This window comes from Buteo buteo, chromosome 4 (assembly GCF_964188355.1).
Source record: "Buteo buteo chromosome 4, bButBut1.hap1.1, whole genome shotgun sequence".
Classification (NCBI taxonomy): Eukaryota; Metazoa; Chordata; class Aves; order Accipitriformes; family Accipitridae; genus Buteo; species Buteo buteo.
The window spans coordinates 61,628,729-61,648,043 of record NC_134174.1 but is presented as its reverse complement, the minus strand read 5'-3'; the positions used below and the strand labels follow the sequence as shown (position 1 = coordinate 61,648,043).

General features: G+C 37.3%; 1 protein-coding gene across 1 annotated transcript in view; it reads left to right on the top strand.

Moving 5' to 3' along the window:
- GFRA1 (GDNF family receptor alpha 1) overlaps positions 1-19,315 on the top strand; it is a 146,088-nt gene that overhangs the window by 108,179 nt on the left and 18,594 nt on the right. The window contains exons 6-7 of the mRNA XM_075026980.1: positions 4,903-5,037; positions 9,519-9,697. Coding sequence (XP_074883081.1) covers positions 4,903-5,037; positions 9,519-9,697 — 314 coding nt within the window. The remainder of the gene's footprint in view (positions 1-4,902; positions 5,038-9,518; positions 9,698-19,315) is intronic.

The window sequence follows — 19,315 nt, the reverse complement described above, 5'->3', positions numbered from 1 at the left end:
TTAAGGTGGTTGAATTTGGACAGGACTGTGATGTAGGAAGTTAAAAAGAACAAGTGAAACTGCAGCTTGGTTGGTTTTGCAGCTGTCATCACAAGATTGGGTAAATACCTCTTGGTCTTCAGGGAAAGTTTGCAGGACATTTGGGGAATGAGACGGTAGACCAGCCCAGCCTTGGTTCACTTCCAGCTGCTATTCTTTCCATGATGTCCTTCTGTCCACTCTAACTGTTGTCTGAGATGCCTGTCAATGGAGGTGAACTGAGACCAAATTTATCTTCTGAAATCCTCTTCTCTCCCCAACATAATTAATTTTGTTTGCTGTCACCTTCCTGACTGTCAACAGGCACAAGGGTGCCTTTATGCAAGCCAGTTTCCATATACCACACGCAGTATTTGATTCCTGGAAGAGAAAGATCATCTCAGGAAGGTGAACTTGTAGAAATACCATGGTTGGGCAGTAAAGAGTAAGTGAATGTCAAAACTCTGAAACAAACAAATTTTAAAGGCCACCAGATAAGATGTTTTTAAGCTTACAGCCTGCACCTGCTGCGATGCAGTAATATCCCCTTCTGTTGGGTGTGAAGGTCCCAGCTGAGGCCCTGAAGCAGATCCTGCTGTTAAGTAAATGTCTCTGGAGATAATATCCAAAATAAAATATTTCTAAAATAGGTTGGCTTTACTGAAAAATGACTGAAAGCTATATTCACTGGCTTATTATTCTAGCAGCTAACAAGTGAGGTAAGTCCATGTGGCAACTGGTAAAATAAGATGTGATGGTTTCAAAGGATATGCTTCTATGACTTAAGAGATGAAGTACGCAAAGGGTATAACATATGAGCAGTTATGACAGAATGTCATTTGACTCTAAAACAAGGAATTGAATAGCCTTGAAATCTGATCTAGTCAATGAGATTAAGAAGTCTAGCTGCTGGCAAAGAGTAACTGTTACTAATAGATACTTCTGGGTAAGAACTGCCAAGAAGTTCTTGCTGGACTTAGTGAATTTTGCTGGCAGTTTTGCTGGATCCATTTTTCAATTTAACCCCAAGGATGACCCAGTTCCTGTAGTCAGGTGTTTTTGTGTTACTGTGGCTGAGCATGCTGCAAAACACTGTCACACATCAGAAATGTGGAATGGATCCCTAAGGAGTTGAAATCAAAATCCTTCCTGCTAGCCCCTAGACACATGCAAAAAGATAGGAACTGACTAGTGTTACAAGGGTTTTTAGTTCTTGGTAGTAATTCTGATAAACCAAGAAAATTACCAAAACAAAATTTAATGTGCTGAAGCAGTAAATTCCTTCATCCAATATCAAGCTGATATAAAACTGAAGTAAATTATGTGAAGACCATCAAATTTGTAAGATGCTGAGATAGAAATCAGAGGTACAATCTTTCAAGTGTCTGCTTAGTATATAAAAAACACAGGAAGAAGAGACAGATAGACTGTAGGTAAGAAGCTGTTACAGATCCATTCATTCATCAGAGCTTCAGGATCTCCAGGTGTTTTAATTAAGATAAAATATTGCTCATTAAAATAAAATATTATTTAATTTAGCCATTTCATTAAATGCAACAAAAATTGCACCTCCATAGAGTTTGCTCAGGAAATTGAGAATTCTTTATGGAAGGTACAGTGGATATGATTCTGCTGTCACATACAGTGGTGTAAATCAGAGTTAACTTCACTGAAACTAGTGGAATCCCACCTGAAATGAATGACTTAAGTGGAAATAGAGTCAGGCACAGTTTTTGTATGAGGGGGTTTACGAGTTAAATGGAGAACAGTCTATATAGGGTGCTTTAAGTGCATCAGGGTGTTATATATATAATTTTAAAGGTATGTGTATTTTACAGGCATTTTGAAAGTATTAATTCATCCCTTTAAGCTCTTCATTGTAGTAATAGGGATAAATTAATATTTTTTAAATAAATTAAAGGAAAAATATAAAAAATTATTAAATGCGGAATAAGACTGGAGCTAGCCATGTTTGAGAATCAGTACTTCGGTTACAGCCTAGTTAAACTATCTGGACCTGTCTGTACTCCCACATCAGTTAAGTATTGCTCTAAGTGCTGACTTCCAAGATCTGCTTTAGTATTAATTTTCTGACACATTTTCCCTTGTCTTTGGTAAAATCCTTCTAATTTCCCTGGGATTCCCAAGAATTCCGTGAGAGTTTGTGTGAGTAAGCTGGAGTTGCTATGGGCCAAAGGAACATCAGTCACATGCCCCTCATCCTCGACTCGCCATCCATCTCCTCATTCTTAATTGACCTTAATTTGAGCAACCTCTTGGCTGTGTTCAGGTCAATTTTTGTTGTTTCTAAAATACAGAGACCTGACTGCCTACTATTGTGACCATCACTGAACTATTTGATACATAGAACACAGAAAACCAAGCATGTCCTACTTTACTGCCAACCGTCATGGTTTCTCTGATCCGTTAGTGTCCTTCAGCAGAATTTCCAAGATGCCAGCTAGCGGGGAGGGGAAAGGGGAAGGCACACACATTGCAGGGAAATAAGAAAATCCACCCCAGGAAACCAAGCATATAATCCGCTTGGGTTCACATCTGCCCCCAGGTTTAAATGACAGACTGATTTTCTACTAGCTGCTCTTTCAGCCACTCTGTTTTTGCTGGATGTACAGTTTGTGTGCTGTGTATACACATTCCTAGTCCTGTCTTCCCTGTATTCATCAACCCTAATCGTACCTTGGTATCTGTTACACTTTTAGCCCCTATCTTGACCCATTTTAATTACCTTATTACCTCTTTGTGATAACAAAGTCTTACATTAGTGACCTTTTAATTTCCTTGATACCTTTCTGGTTTTTTAACCCTTCACTAAATGTTTGCTACTTAGCTTTTTTTTTTTTTTTTTTGAGGCCTACTGTTTTCTTTCCATTTGCAAAATCCTCTTGATTTTCATTTTCTCTCACTTCTTTCAGATCATGTTACATGGTTGAAATAGTGTACTGAACCATCAAACGGATAATGGACAGATATTTTCATTTGTTTTTAATTTAAAATCATTCCTCTTCTTATTTATCTACTGTCAAGTTTTCATTAATGGTGCAAATGATATTTGCCTATTTTACTAAATTCTGTACCTCCATTTAATACATTTTGAATGGTGCTATTTACTCATGTGCTAATCTCATGTAGAATTTGAGCAATTATTACTGCAACTATCTGTTAAAAGCTGGAAGTAGATAAAGGCATGGGATTGCATTCTAATTTAAGAACACCCCAAAACAAGACTAAAGATGCTTTTTGTGAGTTTGGCAGTGGGACTGCATTCATTTTCAAATACATTACTGCCTTTCTCAGGCCAGCCCTTAATGTCTGTTGTCCTTTGTCTCCCATGTCATGTATGAAGCAGTTTGCATGTTGATTTGTTCAGTTCCCAGCTCTGCCTGGTGACTGAAAGGCTATTTGACATCATTCTGTGATTTGTGTTATTTGTAATGTTCCTTCTTTTAACTTGATATTTGATAGCCCTTTCCTCTGTGTTATTGCAGACTCTTGGACCCTGGACCTATAGACCAAATTTTCTCTGCTAGTGTACACTTTGGGTCTCTAATATTTATCCTTCATCTATTCCATCTTCCTAGTGACTACTTTGATGTCAGTTTTGAGGAGATATGATCACATTTCCTCATGATATATAGCCTGTCCTAGAACTGTAGATTACCAAGTGAGGAACATGTTTCCTGAAACAGCTGTCACCTGTACAAGTCCAGAATACCTGCCCCCTTTTATTTAATCTTTCCTGTTGGTCAGACAAATAAAATAAAGGTTCAAACTTCTCAATCCTTAGGGAAGTTTGAAATCTCTGACCTGCTGGGGCAATGCCTTCCGTGAGACTACTTGTTTGAATAAGTGCTGATCATTTAACAGTTGCCTGATCCAGATGAGTGATGAACAGTTGCTGTATATCCTTTAAGACACAAAATGCATTCTTTGGTTTCATTTCATTCTTGGTAGCCTTGAGTTGACATAAAAAGGTAAGAATATTTACCCAAGAATTTGTAATAAAGTTAGAGCGAACCTGTGTTTGCAAGTTGTTGACAATACTTAGGAAACAATCACTGTAGTGAAAAAGTAGTGACACAGCAAGATTAATAGTAATTTATTTCCTGCAAAGAATCTAGTGTACCATTTTATGCATGCTGGTTATGTTTTTGCTTTGTTCATCACCATAACCCACTCTGTTGGCAGGTCACTAATGAGCACTATGGGGTTAACGCTCCTCCAAGATGTATTAGGGCTCCTTTCAGCATGACTAGCATTATCCTTGCTCCTGTGTTTCAGAAATGTTTTTTTCAGGCTGGCTGCAGACTCAAGGAGGAAGCTCAGGCCTGGATGCCTAGTTTCAGCCATCTATTTGCAGCTAGAACAAAAATGAGAAAAAAACATAAGTGAGGAAGAAAAATTGGATTTTTAGAGTGCAACTCTAAGGACACAGGTCCACTTATGTTTGATTTGGCAGCAAAGCCCTTTTAAGAGGTTCCCACCTTCTTCCAATCCATCCCTCCCCTGTGCCACAGTTTTCCCCTTGTCAATTCTGCTGCTACAGCTCTCTGTGGGAATGCAATATAAACCTTTTTGGAAGAAGGGAATGGGTCTTTACTGCATAAGTCATTTTACAGTCCCTAAAGTGGTTGCATTCAAAGAACCGAGGGTGCACTGTGCAGTATGGCATAGGGCTGGGTGTCAAAGGGCGTAGGGAGCCAGGAGCTGTTAAGTCTGGAAATTAGAGCCCTGCCATGGGTCTGCGTTGTGATTCCAGTTCTGAATACGTGACTTACCAAGTGCTGTTTGCTATCTTCTTAGAATGGAAAGAATATTTCAGTGCAAAGGTTGCTCACAGTACTGTACTTCACTCTTTATTAATAGGCACAGTGATGACACCAAACTACATAGACTCAAACAGTCTCAGCGTTGCCCCATGGTGTGACTGCAGCAACAGCGGCAATGACATAGATGAATGCATGAAATTTCTGAATTTCTTCCAGGACAATACATGCCTTAGTGAGTACAAAATCTTATGTCTTAAATGTGTTCTAGGATGTTTTCAGGAATTTCTTTACTGTTTAAGTATGTTATGATACATCAAGGCCATCTTTTTGCACTTCCTAAGCATGGTTCTGCTGTAGGTGTAAGAATTAAACAAGCAAATATGCCTGATACTATGGTTTATGGCCAAGATTGCAAACATGAGAAGCTCTTGGAAAAAAATTCAAATACAAAGTTGTATTGTGTAGAAATATGTTTACATCACAGATCATGTTAGGACCCTAACAGTCAGGCAGCATCTGTACCAAAAATTTGCAACACCTGAGGGGCTTCTGTATAATTTACGAACTTCATATAAAAAAAGACGTGTAGTTTATGATATGAAGGATTTGCTGTAGGTAAGTATAAATTGGATTGTGCTTGCAATTTATAGCCAAGCTTCAGGTTTTTTAGGCTACTTGATCTCAGATGCCTGTTTTTAACACAGGTCTGGATGGTACCTATTTTCAAGATTTTGTTAAATTATTGATTATTTTTTTTTTTATTTTTTTTTTTAGTCAAACTCACTTCCAAATTAGGGACTGTTATAAATTTCAGAATGGCTCAGTGGAGTCGATTTTGGCAGGTTCTCTTTTCAAATTTCCTGTGTGCCTGGAGCAGCGTAATTGGATGATGTGGAGTGTGCATCAGAGTTTTAATTTCAGATAAATGAGGAGACCAAAAGAGCTTGGCTTCCCTAGCCTAGCAGAACAGAAGTTGAAAGGATACGTGATTGTCTTCTGAAATTGCATTAGAGGGGCAAGCCCAGGGAAGGAAAAGGATTACTTAACCTAGAGGACAATGTTGGCACAAGATCAAAAAGTGAGATATTGGCCATACATATTTAGGCTCGAAATTGGAAAATTTTTTACCACCAGACTAAAGTTAAGAAATAGGCTTCCAGCAGTTTTCAGGGTAAAAAACCCTTACCGGTTTTAAAAGTCATATTTCATCAGCTTATGAAAAGAAGCATACATCGTTGCTTTTTTCAAAAATAGTGAATGAACTCGATGATCCAGATTGTCCCATCCAGCCCTGTATACTTGAGCTAATGCTAATGCAGGGTTCAGTCTGTATTTTAGTATAGTGGGCTGAAAATCTCCATTGGTAGCTTCCCAACAGGCAGCATGTTGTTAAGACATGAGGAGCTTTGCATACAAAAAGTGAGTGACTTGAGTTGCTATTTGATACACTCTTTATTAAGCTTTGGAAGAACGAGTAAATTACTCAAGATCATTTAACAAAAAAAACCAGAAAACAGTTCAGACTATGATTGGATTAAAGTTAACAATATAGCATCAGACCTTCTTCAAACCTAATGGGGCTATCATTTATATATACTGTAATACATCAGATTTTATTCATTTGTGAATATATTATTGCCAGAATGTTACAGGTTCCTTTTAGAACATAATGACAGAGCGATCCCTTGTCCTTTCTTTTGCTATCAGTAAAATAGCAGTAATGAAGACAAATCAAAGACATTAGAGGTTACTGTGAGACAAATTATAGTCATCCTAGCTGTAAGAGATGTCTTCTTCATAAAGAAATTAAAGATGTTTCTAGTTTAATAAAAAGTTTTTTCTCTTACAGAGACTGGAAAAAGTTCCAATATTTTTTTTTAATTGTTGTCATTAATGGGCTTTACAGTGCCTGAAGAAAATGTCATTTGTTTATTGGACGAGATTAAAATCCCTCCCACTTTTTTTAGACAAAACAAAAATCCTTTTTCCACGATGGAATGAAACTAGGAATTTCATGCTAGTCTGTTTTGCTAAGGTATACTTCCCCTTCAAACTGGAAAATAAAGCAGTAATTTGGGCCATTTACAGAAGATGTGGAAAACCTGGCTTAAATGTTTATTCAAAGCCTATTTGGTTATTTATGCAAGTGGAATAGCTGAGACTGTACCCTGAGGGTTAGGGGACTCAGAAAGCAGGAGACCTAGGGTCACACTCATACTGTGCATGATGTGGAGCTGGGATATGAAGCCGAGTTTACCATGTCCCACATACACACCTGAAGTCCTGGTCTTTCTTGTGCCTCTGTATGCGCTTGCCTGGAAATTCCACTCTAGAGTTGAAAAGCCTTTTGCAACAGAGTGGAAACCCTTGAAACTAGGGTGAAAGTTTTGATTTCAAAAGGTGGGTGTGAAAATACAAGTGAAAGTTCCAGTCTGTTAATAATTAGTCCTAATAAAGACAATTGTTTTCTTTTTACATGTATTAGATAAAGTGTTTCTTTCTCTCAGCATTGTCCTGCAGAACATGGCTTTATATCAGAACTGTGAAATTGGCCCAATCTCAAGAAAGCTAAAAATCCAAATTAATAGGCCCCAACTAAGATATATTCCACCCTAAAATTTGGGGCTGTGTATTACCTTGCTTGTACTTTTATCCTTTTTATTGGAAGATGCAAGTTTATTGGTAATGTTACAGTGGTCCTAATTGCTGCCTATCCAGTTAGGGTTTGGCCAATCTTAAATTCTGGAAATCCATCTTAAGACTTTATTTTAGCTACTCTGAAAATGAATGTCCTGACATTCATTTACATACTCTAGAAATCCTACTGAACTGAATGGGATTCAGTGTATCTACCTATCTGTTCAAAGGATTTGTTCACACCTGCTTCATACTGCAATAAAAGGAATTGGCAAGTGGGAGGAAAAGCATGAAGTAGTCAGTTAGTTAATAAAAATTATTGAAAGGACTTTTACGAGAGCAGTTATACACTTGAAGCACCTCCTCACAGTCATTATGGTTTTTTAAATCTATTTGAAATACATATGAAAATTATATATATAAAATACATATTTAAAACATAATTTATATGTTTTAAATATTATGAAATTATAAGGAGGGATGGAACACCTCTCCTATGAAGACAGGCTGAGAGAATTGGGATTGTTCAGCCTGGAGAAGAGAAGGGTCCGAGGAGAGCTTGTTGCAGCTTTTCAATACCTAAGGGGGATTTTAAGAAAGATGGGGACACACTTTCTAACACGGCCTCTAGCAACAGGACGAGGGGTAATGGTTTTAAACTAAAGGAGGGTCGATTCAGGGTAGATAAAAGGAAGACTTTTTTTTATGACAAGAGTGGTGAAACACTGGCACAGGTTGCCCAGAGAGGTGGTCGATGTCCCAACCCTGGGAACATTCAAGGTCAGGTTGGACGGGGCTCTGAGCAACCTGATCGAGTTGAAGATGTCCCTGCTCATGGCAGGAGGATTGGACTGGATGACCTTTAAAGGTCCCTTCCAATCCAAACTATTCTATGATTCTATGGTTCTATCATAGAGTCATAGAATAACTCAAACTGGAAGGGACCCATAAGGATCATCGAGTATGATTCTATGAAATAATTAAAGAAGATTAATCGTAAAGACCACTTTTACGTAGAAAACTGGAAGGATTGCATGTATTTCTGTGATCCTTCTTGCAATAATGGAAACAAAGAGTTGCTGTTAATTTAGGAAATCATAGGAATATATTGTTTTTATATATTGCCTTATTCAACTAAAACCTAGAAAAATATCATTCCACTCTTCTTGCTTTGTCTCCATCAACCCTGCTGATTGTGGTGCCTTTTATGAATTCTTCTCTTTGTATGTTGCAGTTCTAAGAACTAGTATCAGAATAAAATACATCTTTTTCAGATGAGAATTAAATGTAAATTATTTTATAAGGCAAGGAATACCACTGAGAAGTAGTATTAATAACTTCCATATATTAGTCCCCAGTGAAATTGTTTGATTTCTTCTACAAAGAATTTGAAATAAGAAATCCCTAAATCCATGTTGAATCCCCAAAGACTTGATTAAAAACTGTTTTTCTATTTGTTTATAAAAAACCCCAACCAATTTACTCTTGCCATAAACACACTCTTTAATCCCATGAAACTATGATAAGCTTTTTAACTTTTATATTCTAAAGTTTTAGTTTAAGCATGCTTCCCTCACCTAATTATGCAGATTTTGATTGAAAACTGTAAGGAAAAGATTGTCTTAGTTAAACCATTTTGTAGTTATAGGCATATTAGTTTTACTACAACAAGCTGTGGAAATAAATTAATATTTTGCCTGCTCTCTGTTTTTAGTTTGCTATGTAACATCGCCTCCCTGAATTAGGACATAACATTAAAACTGTATTCTAAATCTTGAAAGTAAATTTTTGAGGCTTTTGGGTGGTAACAAATATGATTACAGTAAGTCCCAGAGCTTCTGTCAAGAATTACTGGGAACATTACAAAGAAGAGGCTGCACCAGATAATTATGTGACCCCAGACTCTCAGTTCAGGTTTCTGACATGTTCAAAATTAAGACGCATTTTGCAGCATAAAAATTGAGTTTCTATAAATACACATTTTCAATGGAATAATAATAATAATGGTTACAAAGTCAGTTCTGCTTTCTGCCATTTGTTTAGAAATAGAAATTTTCCTGTGATTTATTTTTACAGAAAATGCAATTCAGGCCTTCGGCAATGGTACTGATGTGAATGTGTGGCAGCCAATCTTACCAGTACAGACCACTACAGCCACAACTACAACGGCTTCCAGACTTAAAAACACAGGTTCAGAGACCACCAACAATGAAATACCCACCCACAACGATTCACCAGCATGTGCAAACCTGCAGGTAAGAGAGTCTTGTACTTGTTGCAGTGCATAAATGAAAGTTTTTCATAGATGTGTATACAGAGTAGTCTCCTGCTGCATAAATAGATGCCTGCTTAAATTGGAATATCTGTTTATTCCCATGTTGTAGTTAAAACCCGGATATATTGTAAAATATCAGACACTCCTATTTTAAATGAGAAACATGCATATTTCAAAGTTGACTTTATTGCCTCTCTGACTCAGAAACAGGGCATAGGATTTAATTTGTTATCACAGGTTTGGATATGAATGTGGCACTCTCCAAACTCTGCCAGGATATGTCAGATTAAATTAATCCCCTGAGTAATCCAAATTCAGAAGCAGCTCTTAATGTCAGCTAGCATGTCCTGCTGCCTTCTTTCTTATGTTATTGGCAGTAAACTTAAGAGGGTTTTTGGCTGAGTAGGGCTGGATATTAGAGGAAATGTGGTGCTACAAATTACATGATGAAAAAGCTGGACAAAGATGGAAGCTATTTTGAATCAGGTGCCTTCCTGAACTGGGGTCAAGGTTGTGATGTGATTTTGGCCAATGGCTGCAGCCATATTCTTTGACACTTCAGTTAGGCTATTCATGGTGCATCACTGATTCTGGATTTAGAGGCTCATCACTTGCTGAAGGCAATATACTAGCTCTTAGAAAGTTTGAAGAACTTGGGCAGGAGACAACAGCAAAATCAAGGCAGGAAAGAGGTAACAGGAAATGTAAGCTTGAAACATCTTTAGGACAGATTAGAATCTGGGGTTATAAACGTTTCTGGTGGTTTAAATGCAAGATCAGGTCAGGGATAGATCAGCTTGGCCTGTTTACCTTTGTCTTTACAGAAGGAAAATTGCTATGTGACACAAATGAAAGTGTCCAACTTTTAAGGTCTCATCTGGTATTAAGATACATTTTTTTCTGGATTCCCAAAATCTTCCATACTTGTAGCATTCACATTTCACTTACTTATAAAAAATTGATTTTGTATTCTTCATATTAAACTGTATCAAAGTTTCCATGCTCACTAAAATGGACAATTAGTATCCCTCGGAAAAGGATTTTGCTTCTTAATTTTTCCTGCACCACTCTCTCACCTTCATCCTTTTCTAGTTTCTCCTTTTATTTTGCATTGGCAAATTGCATATAAATTAACAATTTTAGAGGCATTATGGAGTCACAAAGTATATGGGGTTAATGGTAGATGGTGTTGAGCTTAGGTCCTTCTGTTTTAATTCTATTTTTCATATCTATGTGTTCATTATTAGTTAAGCTTTGTAAGTCATTGATGCAAGGGAGATAGTTGTAGGCATATATTTCTATATGCAGCAGTCATTTGACCAAATAGAATATGTTAAAAAGAAATGTAACCTTTTAAACCTGAAACTTGGAATATCTTGCATTTAAAGCAAGACCTTGATGGGATATTATTATTCATGTTATAGTAAAAAGTTGTTTTATGGGAGAGGTCACATTTTCCTTCAGTGTTTGTAGTCCCCTGTAGAGTAAGGCCTCCAGATGCTACCAAAGTACACATGATAAGGAATGAACTGAAGAAATGGCAAGTGATCACATTGGATTCAGTTTGATTTGCAAATGGTCCTCAAGCCTGAATAGATGTCCCAGTGCTTCGAAAATGAATTAAATTCTTCCCTGTCCTTACTCCTGTTACTCTGACACTTTGAAGTCACATCCCACATGAGTTTATCAGCACTGGTTTAAAGCTATATTATGACTTTAAGTGTACCCCTGATATACTTGATGCAAGAAGTAAAGATCTGTAGGGAAAACAGCTTCCTTTAAATCAATTCCCTCTGCTGTTTTGTAGAAACTATAGGTGAGTCTGCACTAAAAGGTCACTGAAGTTATGTGAATCAAGCAGTTCTATTCTTGTGGAGTACAACATTCTGATGCTCACTACTTCCTTGTGTCAGAACTGAAACACAAAGAACAGAACTCTTATATTTTAATGCATTTTTCAAAAAATAACTTATGAATAGAGCCAAAACAAGCCCACACTTTTTAAGAAAGAAACCTGTGTTTGTTGGACAGTATGGTGCCACTTTGCATGTGAGACTGAAACCTCAATGCAAATTTTACAAAAGAACTGGAGGCATTCGTATCACACTTGGAGAAGTGTATTCATTCCATGCTCTCCTCCCATGAAAAATATGCCTTTGTAGTATTTTCAAAACATGAACTAGTGCGACCAAAAGCAATCTGAAGGGCTTTGTTATACGCTTAGCGGTTGAGCTGAAAGGTTTCAAAAAGGCAATATAGCCTAAATACTATGAAAAGTAGAATTAAAAGCATTAGTCTCAACACAAAAAGACAATGGCAGAGCGGGGATAAGGAAATGATCATTGAGATGCTATAAAGCTGCATATCCTAGTTAGTGGGTTTAAAAATACAGTGAAAGAAGAAAGAGCAGGGAGTGATTGATTAGTATAAATCGCCATAGAAATAAATACAGTAAGGGAAGAAGGAGCAGGAAGTGATTGATTAGTATAAATTGCCATGAACAAATACTAACCTCCTGGCGTTGTAAAATACAGGGCACTAACCCAATCTGCCAAGAGTGTTCACTGACTGAGCAATTTTTGATACATTTTTTCTAACTTGTTCAGTATGGTTGTATGAAAACCAAGAATATACTAATGGTTTTGTCGCTGTGCCATGTTCTCTTGCACACATGCAAACCTGGGAATCAGAAGGGTTGTGAATGCTTGAAGAAAATATGAGATACTCTTTGTTTACCTGTATTCAATATTTTTTTTGAATACCTGTTGAAGGTTTGGACTTCTAAATAATTTTTGTTTCAGTGATGCTGTTTAGAAATTGTTCTTCATTACAACTTAACCATTGCCACAAGAATTTACAGTTCTCCTATTATGGTGGTATTTTCTTATTTCAAATTGACACAGAGAAATGTTGATTTCTGATATGTGTTTATTTTATGTTTACATATGGATGGATTTGTGTAATATACTCTTGTTTTTTTTAAATCCCTAAATTAAATCAGCACTGCATCTTTGGCAGGAAGGTGCTTAACTTTGTCAAGCATCCTATAAACTCTTTTATAAACCTGGCTTCTAACAAAGTTTGCTAAACCCAGAGAGTAAATAGTGGTTAGTTTTATATAAAATGCTAAATTCAAGTATTTGTTGAGGTGCTTGACATCTTGCAAAGGATCCTCAGCACCACATAAAAATAATTCATAAAATATTGTGAACAAAAAGGAAGATGAATGCCAACAACATTCTCCTTATACAGGCACATTTTATTAAGTAATTGCCATCCCTATCTTTTTTCCTGATAGCTTCACTCTAACATTTTCTATTTAACTGACATATTTGTTTATCCTTCATTCTCAGTCATAACTTGTGTTCAGTACGCCAGTCAAAAAATGGTTATGGTCTTTCAGTCTCACATTCTGTCACCACTGCTTGAACCGTCATGTTGGATTATTTGAAAGGGACAAAAGAACAAGTTTGGATGTGTACTCACACCATGTATTCTTCAAGAAAAATGCTGCTTCTGCATTTAGGAGAGATGCATGGAACTGAAAGATGACAATGAAATAACTTCAAGTGATAGATTAGACTAGATTAGACCCATTGTAACTACGTCATCAGCAGAGGTAAATAAAAACCTAAGACTTTCATACTGGGTTTGCTATAGTATTTTAGAGGACATTTTGCACAAGACAAAAATGATAGAAGTCAAGATGGTTAAGGCTGTTTAAGTCTAAAATTATGCATCAAAATCTATCAACTCCCTAGCTAGTTCTATACTTTGTTTTCCCATGTTTATTATAAATGTCTTGCTCTAGTTAACCTTAGTTCAACATTCAGAGGGAATTTAAGGTTTTTGTGCTTTTGAAGAAATATAAGCAGTGGACACATATGATTGAGATACAGATGGAAGGTAAGTACTTTTCAGTCAAGTCCAGTATGTGAATGTCTTTGTGCTTTCAGCAGCAAAACTAAAAAAATTATGAGATAGGAACTAAAAGCTCAAACATTTTGTGGGGAACAAGGAGCAAAAGAGAAATCTAGATACTTAAATATGTCAATTCTTTCTATTTGCATGTAAGATTAGTGAGTGTTTAGAACAGACGTGGGTCATATTGCAAGCTGTTCTTCCACAAATTCACATAATTCTACATAAACTTGGGATTTTAAAAAACACCTATTATGGCGAGTCTTAGGACAAAACCCGTAGACAGGGCTTGTGATTCTCTGAGGAGACAGGACTTAAACGTGACTCACAGACTGAAAATGACTGTGCTTTTCAGCTGTAGGTCTATCTGTTGCAGATCTTCAGCACTGTGTGAGGAACTGCTAATCTGGTGTTTGAAGTACTGTCTATAATTATTTAATGTAGCTTCCCGTGTGCTAAATATTATTATTATAAAGTATTGTGTAGGTGTTTGGAGAGCGTTAAAAGCTACAGTGTAGTGTTCTGAGGATCAAGGCACAGCAGGTGTGGAGCTTCATGGACTGGTAATTGGGTGGTGGGTGAACATAAGCAGGAAACACAGGCAGCATGTAGGTGTGTTGGTGATGAGGGGATAGCACAACGGCTGAGACGGTACGCTGGGATGGAGACAAAGGGAACTTGATTTATCCCCTGAGCATCAGCACTAACTCTCCCGTATGCCTGGCACCCTCTTTCCCCCATCCCTTCACACAGCCTGTGATCTTTCTGTTTCTTTATCATTTTGTGAAAAACAAGCACCGTCCTTTCAAATGCCCCGCCTGCTCTGTCCTTTGGGAGAAGTCGTGCTTGGACCTCTTCCTCCAGGCATTGCAACCACACAGAAAGTTATAGTCTGGGGCAAAAGATGGACAGGAATATAAAACTCCCAATGCTGTGCCAGAACAAAATAAAAAAATAAAATAGAAAAAAAAAAAGAATATTGACTAAATGTTTCATTTGAAAAGATTTAAATTTACCTCCTGTGTTTCCAGGATTAGCTGATAAATGGGGTCAGCCTGGTGGTACAAGTGGTTTAGAGAACACCTATTGGCAGCTTTTCTTCTGAAAAAGCAACATCTTTAATTTGCTTCAGTAGCAATCCTGTTGTACCTGAAGAAGTCTTGTGTGCTTTGCATGTTCAGATTAAAATCTGACAGCTAGGGATAATTTAAAGTTTCATCTTTAATCTTATACTTCTAATTTGGGGAGAAAATTCTGTGTTTTACCAAAACGGAAACTGCTTTGTCCATTGATTTCATTGGCATTGATTTCAAGTGAAGTTAATCCTTGCTTGCTTCAGCACCATGCTGTCCTCAAAAAATGTGGATATATAAAATTTGGGTCCTCAAAAAATGTGGATATATAAAATTCCCTGAGACTGTATTCATGTACTGCATGACTTTTGCACCTTTCAGACAGAACCAGAGAAGGTGAGGTCACCACGAGCGAGGGACAGGTTTGAGTTTTGAGTCTGTATGGCAATCTTGGTGTTCCCAGGCAGGGAAGTGGTCAGCAGTCTGCCTGCATTACTGTGCAAACGGTGGACCTCAGTGCCAAAAGGCTTCTTTGCAGTGAACATATACATACATATGCAATAGTGGTATGATCATGTAGACTGCTCCCACTTGGAGCAAGGTTGCGCTTGGGTTCTTCACTGTCTGTGCCAAAGAATTTCAGGACCACACAAGATAGATCATTTTCAAGCTTGTTGAAATCCTGCTGAAGTTAAAGATCAGATTAATAGAGCTGATTAATTTCTAAGTACAGAGAGACTTTTGCCTCTCTTTTGAACATTAAAGGAACAGTTTGAGGATGTAGCCAAGTATCATACACTTTAGGCTCAGAAATATCATATTAGTGTCAGTGTTGCTATGAGACATCAGTGATCAGTAGTCAGTAGAAAATTGTTCTCATTTACCAGCCTTGGTTGAACTTCTTAGTCGAACATTGGGCTCCATTGCAGGATCAGTCACGATTTGTGGAGTAAAATACAGGCTAAAACTCTCCGACAGTGTAAGTCAGCACATCTCTATTGTTATCATCAGAACTACACAGATGTACAATGATTAACGTTCAGTCTCTTTGACATGTAGAGCTCTCTGTAAGACTGGACCTTATATTCAATGATCAGTACTCTGATGAAACATTTTTAATGTTGGAATTCGGCTGTAATAAACTTCTGTTTCCAAAAGACAGCAAAATGGTTTATTTTGCATATTAGAATTACAGTTTAAATTATGTTTTTTTGATTAGTATGCTTTTCATTATACCCAAGTATTGTGCATGTATACTGCTGGAGAGCATAATACTTCAGAATTATTTCATCAATGATAAAATATTTTACAGTTCATTTAAAAAAAAAGTTTTAATAGTCTGAGTATCTTTAGTGTATTATAATAATACAGCGCTTTATAGCAGACTGTAAAACTCCAGGCTACGGTTTTAGGAATCATGCAATTTTGTTTTATAGTTTAATAATTGTTCAATTGAAAATGAGTATGAGGTTACTAAAAACCAATTTAATGACTTACAAAAATACAACTTTATTAAAATGTACTACACACCTTTACAGAAAATTGAAATTTCTTTGGACAGATTATAGTTCTTATCCTCAGAAAGAATTTTGCAAATTATTGCTACTAAAAGCAGATGTAGCATTTTCAGTGTTCCCCTAAGCCACTGTTGTTTCTACGTTTCACATCAGTATCCTCTTATAGGAGTACCCACAAAAATACAAAGTGCTGGAATAAACTGGAATCAGAAAATTGGATCACATCAGATAAGCCAAATCAGACTATTCATAGCCCATGTTATTACTTTATGTGGTTCTTCATCATATTAAAGGTATTCCTAATGCCAGCCAACTTTAGTTCTCAATCAAATATCTAGTCCATCATGTCTTTCCCTTTTAAAACAGATAACTCACTACAGCCTGCAAAAACCAGCCATAAAATGGAGTACAGTATTATAATTTAATTTTAAGGCATAACTACTAATAATAAAAATTCTAGGTCTTTGCATTGCGATGGTAGATGTTTAATCATATTGTCTTTGGAAGTATAGTACATAATATATTGTGCGTTTATGGGACTTGACAAAGTGCTTTGTTTAAGACATATTGTTTGCTGTTAGCAAATATTAGGTTTTAGCAAGTGAAAGGAACTCTGGTTATGGCAGCAGGCTGACCCTGTTGCAAAGCGAGTGCAGGCAAAAGCGATCGTGCCACCAGGTTTTTAATGGAACGGAGTACAAGAATAGAATAATTGAAATCATTAGTATTTTTTTATTTTAACTGGAATAGCTTGTAGGAGTCCTACTTATAGACTAGAATCCCATCATACTAGCTATTCCACAGGCTCATAATGGAAAGGTACTCCTGACCTTAAAAACCCAATGAATTGCAGTTAACTTCAGTGAAGCTAAGATATCACCTCATAGCCTTCATTTATTCTGAAAACCACATAGTGTATTTGAGTGCTCTAGAAACAATAAATATTTCACTATTATAAACTATGTTAATGCACTGTTTTGTCCTCAAATGTATATCCACAGAGACACATGAGGAAAACCAAAGTAAAAGACCGGTACTATCTCAGATAATTGCTACAGTTGTCATTACAAAGATGTTTCTTTCTAAAGTATGAAAATAGCTCGGCAGTTGCCAGAATGGATCAACTTTAACAAATAAAATCTTTATCAATTCTGCCATTTTTTTAAAAATTGTTATTTGCTAGGCAAGCAAAAGGATTTCACAAGACTTTTATAATTGAAATGTATTTTTAAACACTGTTATTGAAGCAGGTATTGATGTTTTTGTTTTGTAGTGTGACAATTTAGGACAAATGACAGTGTGGAGGCTAAATAATTTTGGATAGCGAAGCATTTTAATCACAGATGCATACAGTTTTACAAATTACATCCCTTCTCCGTCTTGGGGGGGGGATGGTGCAGAGGGGTGAGAATTTGGGAGCAAAGTAGCAATTTGTTGCACAACCTCCTCGTTCCGTGGGGGAGAAGGCTCACTGCCAGAGAGGGACCCTGATGTGTTGTGCACAGTCCTGCTGCAGGGTCATGGCGTTTGCCTCGTTTCTTGTCCTGCTCCCTGAAATCCCCAGAGGTTGGAGAGATGTTCCCAGATACTGGAGTAGGGTGAGGCTGCCCACCCCAGAGTCTTTTCCCAAAATCTTTGTTCCCTGGTATTTTTATGAGTCCTTGGGTGTATGAATGGGTAGAGAAGAGCTCATGGATAACTGCTGCATTCAGATTCCACTATGATTCTCTGGTTTGCTGTCACCCTTGTTGGCTCTTGCAGTCTGCTTGTTGCAGACACTTCTGGACATTTTTGCGCCTCTTAATGATCAACAGGTTGTTTGCATAGATTAGCTATTTCATAGAGCACACCAAACCTGTGCTGGTTTTGGGACAAGTGGTTGACCATATTTTTTCTACTGCTACGGCAAAGTGTCCATTAAAGTTGGCTTTCTTATGCTCACAGCTCGCTGTGATTTATTTTCAGTGCAAAATAATTTTAAAGAAGATAAGAATTGGGTAATATACAGAAGCCACTGCCCTGTTGTGGTAGGTCCTGAGCAGCTTTCAGGGAAATAGCATTCTCCACAAGCCTCAGGAGCCTTGTGCACATGCTTTCTTATCTATTTCTTAGTCGTTTCAAGTGTTCAGATTGCTTTGTTGCTGGTGTTAGCTGAATCATTATGAAGAATATAGTAGAGTTAAAGCATGTGAGGAAGGTGTGTGAATTTGAGTACTCCAATGCTCAGAAAAATAGGAAGGATAAGCTGATGTTACCCACTGGATGAAAATGGGCTTGAAGGCATTTACCATATTCTCTCCTTTTACGCACCTTGCAGAACATGCCAATTGTGGAAGTGGATGTGGCAGCTTTGTTCATCCTCTTACACTTGGTCTCATGGCAACATGACTTTCCCTAGCACAGAACTGTAACCTTTCCTCTGGAGGTCTAAACATCTCTGCAGTACCAGCAAAGAAAATCACACTGCTTTTAGAGAGATAGATTCCCTTAAACTCATACATGGATACCAGCTCTAAACACAAAGATCCTTTTTAAATACCTTGCTGTACTCTTGGAAACCCTCCCTACTGGAAATAATAGAAATTCAAGAAATACACTATTTTATCATGGAGGAAAGTTCCCCTTCAGAAAACGATAACCAAGACTAGTTCTGCCTATTTATGTGATGTGAGTTGTTAGACTATTAGTCTCAATTTACTGGCATTTCTACACCATGTTGAAACCTCACTTCCAGTTAGCCATTAGTCTTTATTAGATCCTTTTCCTATCTGTCCCTTCCTCTTTTTTTCTTTTTGTCCTTTCTTCTTGCAGATCCATTCTGTAATCTGGGCACTCAACTGCCCCATAGACTTATTCTGGTATGAAATTATCAGTATACATTTTTCCATATTCTCTCTAATGATGTAATGGCTAAATGCAGATTCGGGGGAAAAAGACTGCACAAGACTGAGCTGGAGGGATGCTGAGCCCATATGGCAGAGGAGGAGTCACCATGCCATCACTGGCTTGGCTGCCTTGGAAGAAGGGGAAGGGGGAAAGGGAAGGCGCTGGGCCTTATGGCCATACTGGGGTGTTAGTTAAGAGATT